General features: G+C 41.8%; 1 protein-coding gene across 5 annotated transcripts in view; it reads left to right on the top strand.

The window, feature by feature from the left end:
• Positions 1 to 15553, top strand: part of SUCO (SUN domain containing ossification factor) — a 580289-nt gene that overhangs the window by 73491 nt on the left and 491245 nt on the right. For all 5 annotated transcript variants that reach the window (XR_014960616.1, XM_085601647.1, XM_085601645.1 and 2 more), the window contains exon 2: positions 10583 to 10670. Coding sequence is in view for 4 of the 5 variants with exons in the window: in XM_085601647.1 (XP_085457773.1) it covers positions 10583 to 10670 (88 nt within the window). In the remaining variant the exon portion in view is untranslated. The remainder of the gene's footprint in view (positions 1 to 10582; positions 10671 to 15553) is intronic.

The raw sequence follows: 15553 nt of genomic DNA, 5'->3' as shown, positions 1-15553 counted from the left end.
CTATAGCAAATCCGTTCAATTATATGCAAAAAACTGGAAACGGTTAAAAATCGGCTGAAAGCGCTATGAAGCATGACCTATCAAGCACTGCCATAGTCAACAGGTTTCGCCTATATGATATCTATAGGCTGTCTTTTTTTTTTTACTTGTTGCACAGACTTAAAGTAAAGAAAAAAAGAACAATGCAGACAGCGTTTACTGCTTCATAGCGCTTTTTCTGTTTACTTTAAGCTATGTTGCGCAGCAGCTTGTGCAGCATGGAAAAAAAAGAACACTGGCAAAGCCAGTAGAGCTTGCATAAGCGAACCTATTTGCTTTGCCAATGCTTGTTTTGATAATCTGATTGCTGATTTTCCAGCGTATACCAGATTGTGTCCATTCTTTATAAAGTAATTCTATTTTTAGAATGCACTCAGTGAAATGCATTTATAATTTCACTCATGCAAGTATTTTTATTGAGCTCTATAATTATTGTTGTAAATCAATTAGTCTGTATCTCCTGCTTGTATGTCTTTCCAGGTTTGCTTTCAGTGCTCTTGTATGGCGTTCTCATATAGATATATGGATATTACTAATTACATCTGTATTGTGCCATTTATCTATCTATGCAACTTCGGTCTTATCTATGTTGCTTCTATCTATCCATGCAACTTGTATCTATCTATGCAACTTGTTTGGAAGCCTGTCTGCCTATCTTTGCAAGTAACTCTATCTTTGCAACTTCTATCTATATTTCTTTGCCACTTTTGCCTATTTATCTATTTATGCAATTCTATCTGCCAGTCTTGTCTAACTCATCTTTTTCTGTCATTGTGCACCTCTCGTCTGCCTTTGTGCGCATCTCGTCTGCCTTTGTGAGACTCTCGCCTGTCCTCTCTTTTCAATCTTCTTTATTGATAGTAAAGATTTACAAAAACATTACAAAAAAGCATTAGCACTGACCCAAAAAAGAGGAGCAGCCAACACCAGATCGATTTGCTTTTCAGGTCGGGTGTTAGTTTGACCTTTTGATTTTACTTAAATTGTGTATAACGAAGTTACTTATGGGGATTTTCATCCAGACCTTCTCCAGAAGTCTATTATTGTGCCATTTACATTTTTCTTACACCCACAGCTCGCTTCAGCTGTTGTTCGACTTCACTGTGACTTAAAATAATACTTCCTTTTCAAAAAAAGCACATCCACACACAGAGTAGTTCCTGTTTCTGCCAGGAACTACTATGGTAATGTGTGCTTTTTGGGACCAAAAACATATTTTTTACCTTATAACTTAATGTTTTTTAGATTTATTATGGCCTGGCCGCTTACTCAACAGTAACATTTTGCAACAGCCATAAGAGAACAAAAGTCAAAAGGTGGATGGCCAGCACCAGACCTCTTGGCTTTGCTAATGCTTTCTTTATGTTTGAGGGTGATAATGATCAGTGTAAAATAAGGTTGCAGGAGGCTAGGTATATTTTTTAATTTTTAAATACAGAGGGTAGTGTGGTGGGTGGCAGGATGCATGTTATATATGGCTTTCCCATTACTATTATGACATTGTATAGATAATCAAACGGGACATATGATTTGGTGTGATCATACATAACATAGCAATATAGATATGTAAAAAGTGAATAAAGGGGCATGTTTTAGCTTCGGTGTTCTGAGAGACAAAAGCAGCTTGGGCGTTGCACTCATTGTCTATTTAGTGTGTATCGGAAACCCTCGGTAAAAAACATTGCTCTTATTCGCTGTTACCCACCTAGAGTTCTGTATATTAACTTTATCATTACTAAGAAACCAACTCTGCAGTCCAACTAACCATGAGGTCAAAGGCAAAACTGTCAAACTCCAGCACGCTCTCTTGCAGCCATGCCTGTCCTCCCCCAGGAATATATTTTTTTCTACTACATGACAATGGGATGTAGACCTAAAGGTAGAAAACCTGAGTTCTTCCCCCTGTGTCACATACCGAGTGCATAGCAATCTGTATTCCTCCATGATAAGTGGTTAGGTGTCTTTTCATGGATCACATATTAGACCTATTGTACCCCATCATCCCTCAGTCAAGCAAACTGAGATATCTCCAGTCTAGTGGGAGGCTACTCTTGTCCCATAGTACCAAATACTCTGACCAGTTGCCGAATCTTCAAGAATTCAAAACCGTCAGGTTAGTCTTCCAACTGATGTAGTAGGCTTTTTTGCTGTGCCTAGCAGACAACAAGTGAACGTTGTTTCATAAGGAATTCATACTGTTATCAGACACTTCTTGGGGGGGGAGACAGAACCATGGTGGTTTTTATTCGTATGCCAGTGGTGTCCTGGGGTCCAACCTAGCGTGGCTCTGAAAACTGGGCCAAATGCATATCTTCTGCATTGACTCAGAAGTGCAAGGGTGAGAAGTCAAAGGCTTCTCAGGGAAGAAGTGTGGAGGCAAGAGCTCAGAATTCAACAGCCAAACAGCAGACACAATAGTATAGTGCCTAGCCCAGTTCTTATCATTTAGCTAAAAGTCAATTTTTTAATCATACAGCAAAACAGTGTTCAACAAATTTCCTTTTTCTTGTATTAAGCACAGTTTCTCAGTTCATGCAAGCCCAGCCCTGTGTTTTCTACTTGAAAGGCAATGTGAATCCATGGGCCAGGCTAGTGCAGTGAGGAACTTCTTACCCTCGGACTTCAGCATTGGTGATAGTGGACCGTCTATGGCAGTCTTTCTCCTTCTTGGATCACTGGTACTAAACGGCACACTTAGGGCGGCTCATTGATCTTTGCAACCTTGGGGCCATTGCAGGATGGTGTTCATCTTTGGCAGATGCGACCTGCGGGACTGATGCAAATGTTCACCTTCAGCAGTTGTAACCTCCAGGTTGATGCAGTGCCTGTTATTGGATGAACTTTAATTGCAGTGGCAGAACCTGGCCTTTGGGGGTCGTTGGCAAAAATGCTGTGTCGTACGACGATGATTTGTTGCGAAATTTCTTACACAGCTCAAGGTGGGAAATGCACTGGGAGGGTGCGTCACCTGTCGCATTTAAGGTCAGTAACTGTTTCTCTTCCTATTGGTAGTCAGCTATTTCTGGGAACATGCTATGCTTCTCCTCCTGAACAGTCCCTCCTGCAGTGCTAGGCACTCTCCTTCCCTTTTTGATGAGGAAGGCCGTTCTTTGTGCCCTTAGACAGACCTTTGTGCCTTAGGCAGACCCTTAGCTTGTCCAGCAAGTGCTAGGCTTTATATGATTTTCCCTGCCCCCTGGCAGACTGGTTGTTATGCAGACCAGCACTGGTCAAAAAGCAGTTCTTTCATTTTTTTTCTTATCGTTATCTCTACATTTTTATCTTGCTGCCACTTATAATTCCCCCTCATCTCTCCTTCCTCCCGCTCCTTTCTTTTCTTTCTTCTTTCTTTCCCTCTCCCCTTCTTCTCAAATACTAAATCGCACTTGTCTAAATATAGATTCAGAAGGTTGAAATTCGTTTTAATTGCATATTTCCTATTATAGTCCCAATTTTGTTATTCATTTTTCTAGTAATGTTACTTTTTGACCTCTGCTTGTACAATGTATACTGATGTTCTACTTCGTATTTCATCTCAATAAAGCATTCTAAACTTGAAAAAGCAGTTCTTTGAGTACTCTGTGGAGTAATCCTTTCCTCTGTCAAGAGGAATTGGGAACTGGAATAAAATGGGATGGGTTGGGACATATTTTTATGCTAATTTTCCAGATAGGAGATGTGGATCTACTGTCCCTGGCCTCAGAACCAACTTGGGTTGGTTCTATTTTAAATGCATTTTTTTGGCTGTTCATCCGATAACTTTCCTTAGACAGACTTTGTGCAAGGTGATGTCTTTCACAGCAGGTAGCAGTGGTGCTGGCACGAAACAGGATTACCCAAAACAAGTTTACAATGTAGTGTGAGATCTCATCACTTAGTTGTTATCAGCTTTCCTGAATCACTAATCAGGCATTGATTTAAATATCAGGCCCGGGCTACAACAGTTCCTCACCCTTTACGACAGAAACTGCAGTCCCAACCTCAGCTCTACCGTCTACCTAATCGCAGTGCTCAGGAAGAACTAATCCGCCCCTGCTGGAAAAGCTTTGGATTTCTAAAGACCACCCTGTCTCCACCCTCCCTTACTTTAGTGTCTGAATCTCTAGCTACAGGAAGGCATGCAGCATTGTCTGGAGAAGCTTATTCCATCCGCTATTTTGTGCCATGCTAAAACCAGGGCCATCCAAAAGGGATCCCACTGGTGTTAGTACACAAAGACCTTCTACTTCAAATATGTCACACACCAATTACACATGCACAGACAAGACTTGCTCACGGATTGCCAGCGCAAGATCTAGGGTTCAGAAATAAAGTGGAACTTACACAAGAGCGGTCACACGTACACACAACATTCCAGCTATACCAAAAATTCACACACAAACTCTGCACACTGCCACTACTGCCTTCGTGTGACTTACCCAAGGTGTGGCCAGTAAACCTATGCTTGTCATGAGGGCTCACTTTGGGCAACGCTCCACATCACAGAACATATTCTTGACTTCTATTACTAGGGACCAATGTAGGCCTTAGCATAAAAGCTAGAATAGTGTGATGACGGGGTCAAATAACATTCCAGCATGCCAGTTTCAGAGCCATTCAGGTATTCGTGTCAGGGGTATACCCATTCACCATGCATGGGACATTCCCATTCCAACAACTGTGTACTTCCGGATATTATAAGCAGCACAATGTCTCGCACCTCTTCCGATTTAATCCCACGTCTGACATAGCTTCCCATTGTTCTTGAAAGTTATGCTTCGGTGTGGAGTCCAATCATTTCGGAGAGTATTGCAGTCGGACAGCAGTTGCTTGGCTTCCACACCTGGTTTCACAAACCGTTCAACTTGAGTCTGCTCCTGCTGCCACTTTGCTTGCGGGTGTGACATTCAATGCCTGATCTGAAAGTGTTCTATTCTGGCGACCGCAGGGGCTTTCACATTTGTGGTAGGTACTGTTCAGCGGGTTCATACAATATTCATTTGTTTCTTTCCAAAGATTAGGGAGCAAGGTCTTTAACCCCTTGTGTGCCACGCCCTTTCCCCGCCCTGTGCCGGCCGTTACATTAGCGGGCGGGGTTCATGACGAGCTGGACTCGTCATGGGCACAGCGCAACCGCGGCCCATGACGAGTCCAGCTCGTCATGGGCACACAAGGGGTTAAAGCTCTGGTAAGAAGCAGCCATATTGTATGACATGGTGTAAGAAAATCAGACGTTCCTAAGAAAGAAAACTACACACTCGGCAAATAGTATTCAAAATAGGTTTCACACACATCTATTCTTGGTTTCCTGCCTAAACGCACATACACTCCATTTTACTCGGTTTCCTCTCAACCTTTCATAGTTAAACATTTTGTGTGAATCAAAAGCAGTGTTGCACTCAGCAATCACTTATGGTAATAGAGGTTATACAAATTTTACTTCACAGCAATGCCTTAAAACTTGTCTCAGGGAAAGCAAGTTGGGGGGGGGGGGGTGTTCTTCTTGAGCTACTGTATGCAAAGCAGTCCAAGGAACGTCTCCCTAGAATAAAATTGTAAACGCTGAATTCACGATCATAATGTCCCATTAGGCGGAACTTTACTTTTCATTACATCAGTACTTCCATTGGGAGGCACTTTGCTTATCTGAACTTACGTTTATAAAAAGGGATGTACATTGTGTCTGAATTGGGAGTGCACTCTTGAAATAAGTGTTGCTTTGAGAACTCTGCACTGTGCTATAATCTTGAATTGTTAACCACTGTAAAACAAAACATTTGCATGCCAAAGAAATATATATTTTAGTTCTCTTTGATATATGCTTAAATATGTACAGGTTTGGTTTTCTGCTATATACTGAATCACTCTCTACCTCCTGTCCACTAAAATGCAACAATTAGAAATGTTGGTAGTGCATGGGTGAAGCCGTCAGTAAGTATTTTAAAACGCAATTCAAAGGTGAAAAGGTGCTCAGTTAACTTTGATAAGTGGGAGAAGATTTTCATTCCATGTGCAGTATTAACAGCAGATTTTGATCCATTTCAGCTTTTAACCATTTTTAAGGAAATCTGCAATGCATGGCGCAGAAAAGTGGATTATGTGACAAATCCACAATCTATAATTATGAAGTAAGTACAGCTGCCTCACCCGCTGTTAGTACACCTGGGATCTGTAGAAGAGCTGCGGAGTATTTTAAGGATCCATCCCTTACAACATCATCATCTTCAGTCTCTAATAGACCGCTGTCATTTCTAGTCACCAACAACCCCCGGCTCCATGCGTATGCAGACCCAATTCTAAAAGTCTCCTCTACCAACTATATTCATTGTCTCAGAACCTCCCCAGAGCTGATACAGAATTGGTTGTAAGGTGCTCACTGAAACGTGAGCTCAACAAATGCAACACCCCCCCCCCCCCCCCCCCCCCCCCCCCGTTCACCAGCAGCTCCAAACAACCACTGACCAACCTTTGCTCTGTGACGTGAACCGAGACATCTTCACCTCCTTCTGAGCCTGTGAGCAATCACTTTAATCCTCAGCACAGAACTCTACTTTAAAGAAAACGCTGCTAGGGAAACTAGCTTGATACCAGCTTCCCCTCGTCAAAAAAAAGGTGAAATCCTTCCTTTTGCAAACAGACTCCCGGAGCAGTACTGCAAGCCCTGGTCCCCCCTCACGTGAATAAAGGAAACCTTTTGCTCCAAAGTATGCCCGAGACCACTCTGGTACCATGCTACACAGTAACACATCCCCTCAAGGCACTAAAACATTTTTAACACAACGCCCATGCATTGAAGTAACTTCAGTGCTACCCCTCAGGTCTGCATCATTTTCAAAACGAGCTGCATTACCTAAAGAGCTATTACAAACAACAACCTGACCTACCTGGCAAGGAAACTATCCACCACAGGCAGACCACGCCAGACCAGAAGACAAGAGACTGACGGTTAAGTAGCAAATATGTGCAAGAAAGTTAAAAAAACTAATACAAACCTCCCAGAATAAAGGGGCAGCATCCCTGCTGACATCAAAACTTCTACAATCCTTTCGCAGTTAAAAGAAAAAGTTGAAGACCACCTTCTACTCTTGAAGGTACATTAGTGACGCACGGAATGGTAACCCACCTATTGCGTATCTCTCTAACTCCTTAAATTGCACCCATGGGCTCATACCCTTTTGATCGGCACTCTATTGCCTCCTAACTAGGGTCACACTAAATAAATACACATTCATACATACATACATATATACAAATCACCTGGTTTTATTGGGCATGTCTATATTCTAAACAAAAAATAGATACCATGAACGATTTTTGCTGATTTTACCAATGTGGCTAACTACGGATTTCAGGGATTCTGTTTTATAACCTTGTCCCATGGGGCAGTATATTTTCAAAACAGATGTAGACTTGTGCTTCTGCCCTAAAAATAACTCCATCTTGATGACATTGGTGTGTGGTCCATTGTAAGAGTTTTGCAGATGGTCTGTAACTCTCAGCTATAGGTATTAATTCCTGGAGAGTTCCAAGGTAGTCCTAATGTCTTGTATGAAAAACAACCCTACAACTATAATTGTCAAACTCATCCGGTTTATAGAAAGTTTGCTGCTACTTGATATTGACGTGTTTGGTCCTTATTTTGAGACTAGACAACTTTGTTCTTCTGCCCATAGCTGTTCCCTGCCTCCTGATTGATTGTGCCTAGATCCACTTGAACTATGATTGAATATTCCCAGTGTGCCTAAAATAAGGTGTGTGCTCATTAAGAAAGTAACCTGGCGGACTTTTTTCATTTCACTTATGCTTATTGAACACACAAAGGTGGATTGCAACAAATTCCATATTTTAGACAAGATATTGACGATAGCAATAGAAAAACTTCATATTGTCTAATCTTTCTTATTCAGCATTTAAATTCAGCACTTGTGGTAAACCTGCCTGATCTCCCTGATTGAGGGATAAATAAGAGCAGTAGAGGTGTAATGAAATATAAAGGTACAATAGAAAGAAGGGGTCTTCTGCAAATAAAAAGAAAATATCTCAACCAAGAACTTCTCAGCCAGTCTCCTGTGTCACTCTCACGTGTGCCACCAACCCTAGGACTATAACTCAAACTGTTTATACTCTTGTCCTTTGGTGTCTCTTTCTGAAACTCATCTGTTAAGGCCTGGCCACTGCCTGTTAGTTAGAGGGTTATGTTTTCCCTTATGCGAAACCCACATTTCTACTTGTGATGGACAGTTTGACCTCCACATTCAGTAGCTGTTTCTGTAACCTCTGGAGTTTCTGTTTCTGGTTTTGAGAGATCTGCAAACTGAAAACTTTCTTGGTCTCAAAGTACAACTTTCGTTTTAGAGCCACAACAAGAGATCATCTTGATTTCTTTTGTATCTCTGATTACTACAATAACGTGCCCGCTCCCATTTGCACTCTCTTAGTGGCTCTAATGGAGAGTCTTAAAGATCCAGCTAGTTCAGTGCTAGCTGCTACAGCATCTTGCCTGATATCTCAATTGATGAAGTCCTACATAATATCTCACTCTAGCACCATTTTCCTGAGGTTCAACCTTGGACTCTAACTGTGTTATTGATGCGAGTGCACAGTGTTGAACTACACATTTTGCATTAACCTCCACTATATTATTTCTGCTATCATTGAGTGCAGTCACTTTACTATCCAGGGCTTGAGTGTCTCTTTAAGCAAATGCTAAGACTTTATTTAGAGACATTAAGGGCCACATCCATCAAAGAATGGAATTGCGATTCCTAAATAACGATTTGTAGGGAATCACTATTTAGGAATCTCAATTCCTTTTGCGTTTAGGAATCGAGAAAAAAATTGTGATGCCTACAAATTCCTTAATAGCGACTTGCAAATTGCGACTCGCTATTAAGGATTGCCTTTCCATTCATTCCTAGAGGCTCATAGGAATGAATGGGAAGTCATTCGCAATTTGTGACTACCAAATTGCACATGCATGATGCATCACATTTAGGGAAAACTGCATTCGCAATTAAGGAAATCGCAAAAAAATTGTGATTTTCCTTAATTGCGAATGCCTTTGGGCTTGATGCATCGGAAATAGCATTTTACCGGTCGCAAATGGGCCGATTCTGGGAATCGGCCAGTTTGTGACCGGTTAAATGCTTGATGCATGTGCCCCGAAGTGTAATCTTTAGTACATATTCTTTGGTCATCGGAGGAGAAATTTGTAGCCTACCCTTCAGTTAATCTTCCTGTACTTCAGAAACGGAAGCAAAACTTTCTTACCCCGTCACTTATGCTTCACTTTATTGCTCTTAGAAGCATCAGTGGTCGGGTCCTGATCTCGCCATGTTGCTGAAGGAAGGTATTTTTCCTGCAAGCTTCTTTGTACAAGTCCAAAGCTGACCCGAGTCTCAGTTATCCACATGGGAAGATCGGACAGGTGCAAAGCAGAACATGGGTTTGCCTGTATTGAGAGGCAGTAACTCGGGTTTGCACACAATCTTTAGTCTCCTGCACATCTAGCCACACCTGTACATTGCTCCCCAGCGAGCCCAGGGTTAATGCAAGGAGTTTCTCTTTACACTGATATGATTAGGTGCTCCATGTGCTAAACATCAGCAACTCAGAACTATCTTATGACTGAGTGAGAGCAAACACTCAGGCTGCCTTATGACCCACTGGTTTCTCGTTCACAGTATTTGTATATCCATCACAACTCTGATACCTCCGCCTTCGGTTCCTGCTTGAGTGGGCTCTGTTCTCTTCCCCCAAGTGTCAGATTTGGCACCTATGTTTCATTACGAGACGGAGCGTCAAGGTTCGGCGCCTGAACAGGAACTTGACAAGTTACATCCCCCTTGGCCTTCATTTTTAAAACTTTACCTCCGCACTAGGGACAATTTTGTCATTAGGAATGGAACTGCTGTTTAATAGCACTACCACGAATGAAGGGGCATTTTGTTGTTAATAGAAGCATCAACGATTAGTAATAGTAACACAAATGGGATCGCACTGTACCAGCAACATTGTTTGTCCTTCAGAATGTCACCCTCACCGGTGCTTTTTTTGCCACAAAAGTTTGCTTAATTTGCCAGTTTAGCACAAACAATAAATACCAAGTAAGTGGTACAGATGGGGGTACTGGGAGCAGCGTCTGTGTGGAATGACTTATTTTTATGTGTAGCAAAACTGATGCCAAAAAAACGTTTGCAAGAAAATACTTGTATGTATTGAAAAACACAAAAATAAACTAATGACATTCTCATATCTGCAGCAGCGTAGATTCTTAGTCCCCAGCTCTGCCTGTCTGTAAACCCGTCATGCTTGAAAACTGTTGATCTCAGTAGAAATGTAAAGTATATCTTGGAGGCTACTATCTAGAATCTTATTCCTTCTGTGCAGTGTTCACAGCTTGTATACAGTATTGTTATTTGTATATATTTGACACCTTTATTGTGCACGAACAAAACTCTAAATGATTTAACACCAAACTTATGTCAGTAGTTGGTTTATATTTAATGTTCGAGTTGCATTCTATATTGCAGGCTTTTTCATTGCTTTGTGTTTTGCTCCACAGGTCTCCCGGTTGGCATGCTTTTGGTAAAGAAAGTGACTTCTCTGAGGATGGTGCTTCGATAAAAGAAGATGAGACCATCCAGAAAAAGGTACAGTAACTGGTTGGGGTAGGTTTGTTGACCTGCAAATGAACACAACACCTTCCTTCACAGTACTTATGCGTTTAGCACTTATGAAGCACAAATCGGTTTGTAAAGCAAAGCAGCGCTTTAACAAAAATGCGATATAGTATTGTAAGATACTGATCACAGCTTGCTTAAACCCCTAAGGACGATGGGCTCGACACCCATCAATACTGCTTCTCTTTGCGTCCATACTGAGGATGCAGTGAATGTTGTTACTTGCAGACAAGGTGTTCTTTATGGAGTGATGCAAGTCGGCATGAAATTTCGGCATTAGGTGGGTAGCAGTAGCATGCCTGGCCTTTACCTATATAGTTTAAAGTTTGTCATTTCAAAGCTGGTGTGTCTGACATTGACCGCTGGTGAACTTTACCATGTCTGCCATTTAGAGTTGTGTGCTGGTGGCACCAGACTTGTAGATGATACAGCAGGTCTTGAAGTTAATGCTTAAGGTAGAGGGCACCAATAGGAATTACTAAACATTATTTTTATACGATTATTTCTTCTCTGTCCCTGAATCAATGGGTTGGGCACTTGCTAAAATATCGCTGCTATGCCCTGATAACGACTTTACCACAACTGTGGACTATCCTTAATGTAGTTGTGCAGAGTGATACAAACCACGCTGCGTGCAATCTGTTCTTTATGCCTTCATAAACGAAGCAGCACCACACATTATCCCCATATTTATAGAGCACATTTATCATGCCTCTGCTGTGAAAAGCAATTGTTGGGTTGCAGTTTGACACATCATGCTGGAAGCAATGACCTCGTTTCAAACTTGTGACTAAAAACGCTGGTCATTTGCCAGCATTCTGCTAACAATACATGCCACATGTTGGAAGATTACCGTGTACTCTGTGCTCTACGACGCCATTCTCTGACGCTGCTATGAAACAAATTCATGGTTCAAGACGACTTTTATGAGTCAAACTTAGTCTGCCAGGGCAGCATGATGAGTGGGCAGTTAGTTCTGGACTAGTAATCTAAAAGAGGTCCATGCAGATAGACTTTTAATTTTAAGAAGCAAAAAAATACATCCCAGTGAGTGCCTTTTTAATTGCCTTGACTTCTTTTCCTTGATGTATTTTCTGAAGTTATGACCTATTTTCCAACGACGGGAGTGTAGTAATGTCGCAGAAAAATAACACCTATTCCTCTGATACTGAGCGCCGTGACTCCTCTGTGACTGTGTTTCCCAAACAGCAGCACCAGCGACATTTAAAGTAAAAACATACAAGGTTAATTATTCCTACAATTCGGCCTGAAATCTGCTCCCCGAGTTTTCATTAAGGTTCATAGTGAGATCCCATCTTCATCTTCAGGGTGTCCTCTTGTAGCCTTACTCAGACATCTGGCTGGTCAAGACAGTGTTCAGTATCTTTTTGGGATAGTTGTAGGTAATGGTAACAAGGTGGTGTTAGGGGGTAAGACGCCATCAGTTGAGAGTTACTTAGTCTGTACAGCATCTAGTGATATAACCGTGTGACAGATCCTGTGTCAGCCAGATGTTCCTGGTAAGCCTCTCTTTTTAAATGGAAGAGCAGTCTGCAGGCAGATATTATCATTGGGCTGCAACATGCTCAAAATGAGTGAGGTATCATTTTGGTTATATTACCCGTATTCAAAACCAGGAGCTTCTCTCAGGTAAGATTCATTCTGATAGGGTATTTTTCACCTCTTCATATATGGCTGAAAGAACATTTCTTCTTTTTGAAGAAAGATTTTTCTCCTGTTCCAGATTTGTTCATTTTGCAAATAATGAGATTCTTTACTGTTGTGTTGATTGTACTTTTGTCCACTCGGGGGCACTGTACCCCTTTGCCTCTCTTCTTGTCTTCAGCTGTCCATTCTAGAATGTTGAGATTGTCAGCTGATGACTGAAGCGAGCGGACGTGTCCCTCGAGCGCTGTTGACCTGAGCGTTCTTGTGTTGGTTAGGATAATAAAGTCTTCTTACTCAGCGACTTTGAGGACATTTCATCTTTACAATTTTTGCAACTAACACAAAGAACTCAAAACCTAGAATCGCTATATCATACTTCCACCGGTGAGGAGCATTCAAGTTTTAAGCGATTTGCAAGATTATCTATTTAATGCTAAACTAAAGACTAATTCAGTTGGAATTTAGAGATCGACGTGTAACATGTAAGCGAATCATCAGATCAGCCAGCAAATTTGAAATTTTTTATATGCACAAAGTTAATATTACTCGAATGAATTCGCTACTACTGAACGACTGCACGTTTACGAAAGAATCACTCAGAATTGCCACTGGGTATGCGATTGACTATGTAATTGTTGGCAGATCAAAGGCAGAAAGTTGAGATTCTTGAGGAGAGCAAATACATAGCACCAAAACTTTGACAGTTCAACTGCTGCTCTGCCTTTACACAACAGTCCGCTGATCACACGCACATTGCAAGTGCGTATTGGCATGGTGCTGAAGACTCATATCTGTAACCTATAAACTGTGGTTACGCACGCAAGCGTCCTCTGGAGCCATCTTGGTTGAGTTGTCTTCAGCATAATAATCAGCATTGCAGTCTTCTGGGTCAACGAGCATACGCAATTAAGCCAACGCAACGTGCTGCCATCTTAGAAAAATATGAATTTAATTAGAATTAAATTAACAACAAATGCAAGCTTGTGCATTACCCCCTGCAAGCATACTTTGAGGAAGTTGACGATCTGTGTTCTCATAAATAATAAACTACGTAACAAGGTATGATTCATTTGTGCTCACTTCTGCTATTGGGCACAGTAGAACAGATCCTATAGTTCTTTTAAAATGTGAGTATGTTTATTAATCTGTTTGATTGCTTTGTTTAACTCCTTGCCACAATTGTAGTTTATTAACTTCCATATTATTGCATTTTGAAGCCATTTAAGGTGCTGAGATTTAATTACACATTTAAATGCTACAATACATACAGATTCTGGGCCTTTCCCCGTGCATAGTGACTTTTCCTCAGAGTATACCTACACCATATATAAAAATTGAGCATGGCAACTGGATACTTCTAGAACTTGTCTCCACCACAAACTTTTCTCCCCACAATCGGAGAACCTGTAGTTAAATGGGACGAATGGAGGGAGTACTTCATGAACTGCATCTCAACATTTGATGGTGATGAGGATTTCAAGGTGGAGAAGAAGTTCAATATAATATTGCATGGTTTGGGTGCAGGGGTATTAAGGTGGATAAAGGAATTATTAAGAAAACTAGAGCAGTTGGTGAAGGTGATATATTCATTAATGCCATTGATGATCTTAACGCTTACTATAAATCCACTGTTTGTGTGGCTGTGGATGGATATACATTTTTCCACAGAAGACAGGGAAAGGAGGAAACCATAGATTACTATGTCTCTGCTTTGAAAAACTTAGCCATTACTTGTCGTTTTGGGGACTTGCATGACTAATTCATCAGAGATCAAATTATAATGCAGGCTTCAAACCGCAACATTCAAGAAATCTATGGGCTAAAGGGGAATGTCCCATTATGGATGTAGCTAGAAGGGCAGAACTCACTGGGAGGTGTGCCAAGGCAGTCCTATCCGAAAACAGAGAAAAGAAAGAGGAAGGCACAGTATCTGAAAGAGACTGTAGTTATAGATCCTTTACCTTTAGAATCACCCGCAGCCGGCAGGCTGTATCCAGAGATTTTTTCTTTAGCTGTACCCCTACACGTCAGTAGGTGGCGTTGGTTGACTCTGCGTCTGTCATTGTCGTTGTGGTAGCTGGAATTGTTATTGTTATATTGTATTTATATCGCGCCCAATCACCGGCAGGTCTCTAGGCGCTCGGAAATCGATGGTAACAACAATAATCTTGGCAAAACACAGAATGAAAGACACTCCCTGGTCTAGCTTACACTCAGGATTCTTCTAAACAGTGTTTTTAGCATCTTTCTAAACCGCAGGAGGTTCCCTTCCCTGCGCAGCACCTCAGGCAGCGTGTTCCATAGCTGAGGAACTAACACAGAGAAGGCTCTTCCTCCCTTAGTTACTAATTTGTAACAGGGACAGACCAATAGCTGAGAATCTGAGGATCGAAGTGTTCTCACTGGGCTGTACACCTCCAAACGATCTGTAATGTAGGCTGGTGCCTGACCGTAAATTGCCTTATGAGCCGTGCATAAGGTCTTAAATTCCACTCGCTCTTTAATGGGGAGCCAATGCAGGCTATGTAGCAGGGGGGAGGCCTTAGTTCTCCTTGGGAGTCTGAAAATAAGTCGTGCAGCGTCATTCATCACGACCTGTAGCCTGTTAGTCAGAGTTTTAGGTAGGCCGAGATAGAGAGCGTTTCCGTAATCTATCCTTGAGATAACAGTTGCTGCTACAATTGAGCGCATCATCGATTGAGAGAGGACAGGGGCTAACTTCCGCAGCTGTCGAATGATATTTGTACAGCTTCCCACCACGGAAGAGATTTGACTGGACATTGAGAGATCACAATCCAGTTTGATCCCCAAGCTCTTTACATTCAGACTTAGTTTTGGAGCAAGGCCTAACTCTGCTGGCCAATAGAGGTCACTCCAAGGTGAGGCGGTGGATGGAATCACCAATACCTCAGTCTTATCTGGATTGATCTTCAACAGATTTTCGGTCATCTATTGTACAGTGTACCTCAAGATGTTCTGGGCATTGAGTTGTGCGGTCCTTGTATTGTCGACACTCAGCAACAGCTGCGTGTCGTCCGCATAATTAAAGACTCTACAGCCCCTACTGGCCAGTGATGCAATCAGAGGTTGTAGGTAGAGATTGAATAGGAGTGGGGGCAGGGCAGATCCCTGTGGCACCCCACATTCCAAGGTCCCCACCTCCGATGTTTCATCCCCCAGTTGTA

This window comes from Triturus cristatus, chromosome 4_2, assembly GCF_964204655.1.
Source record: "Triturus cristatus chromosome 4_2, aTriCri1.1, whole genome shotgun sequence".
NCBI classification, from domain to species: Eukaryota; Metazoa; Chordata; class Amphibia; order Caudata; family Salamandridae; genus Triturus; species Triturus cristatus.
This window is presented reverse-complemented; position numbering and strand designations above follow the sequence as displayed.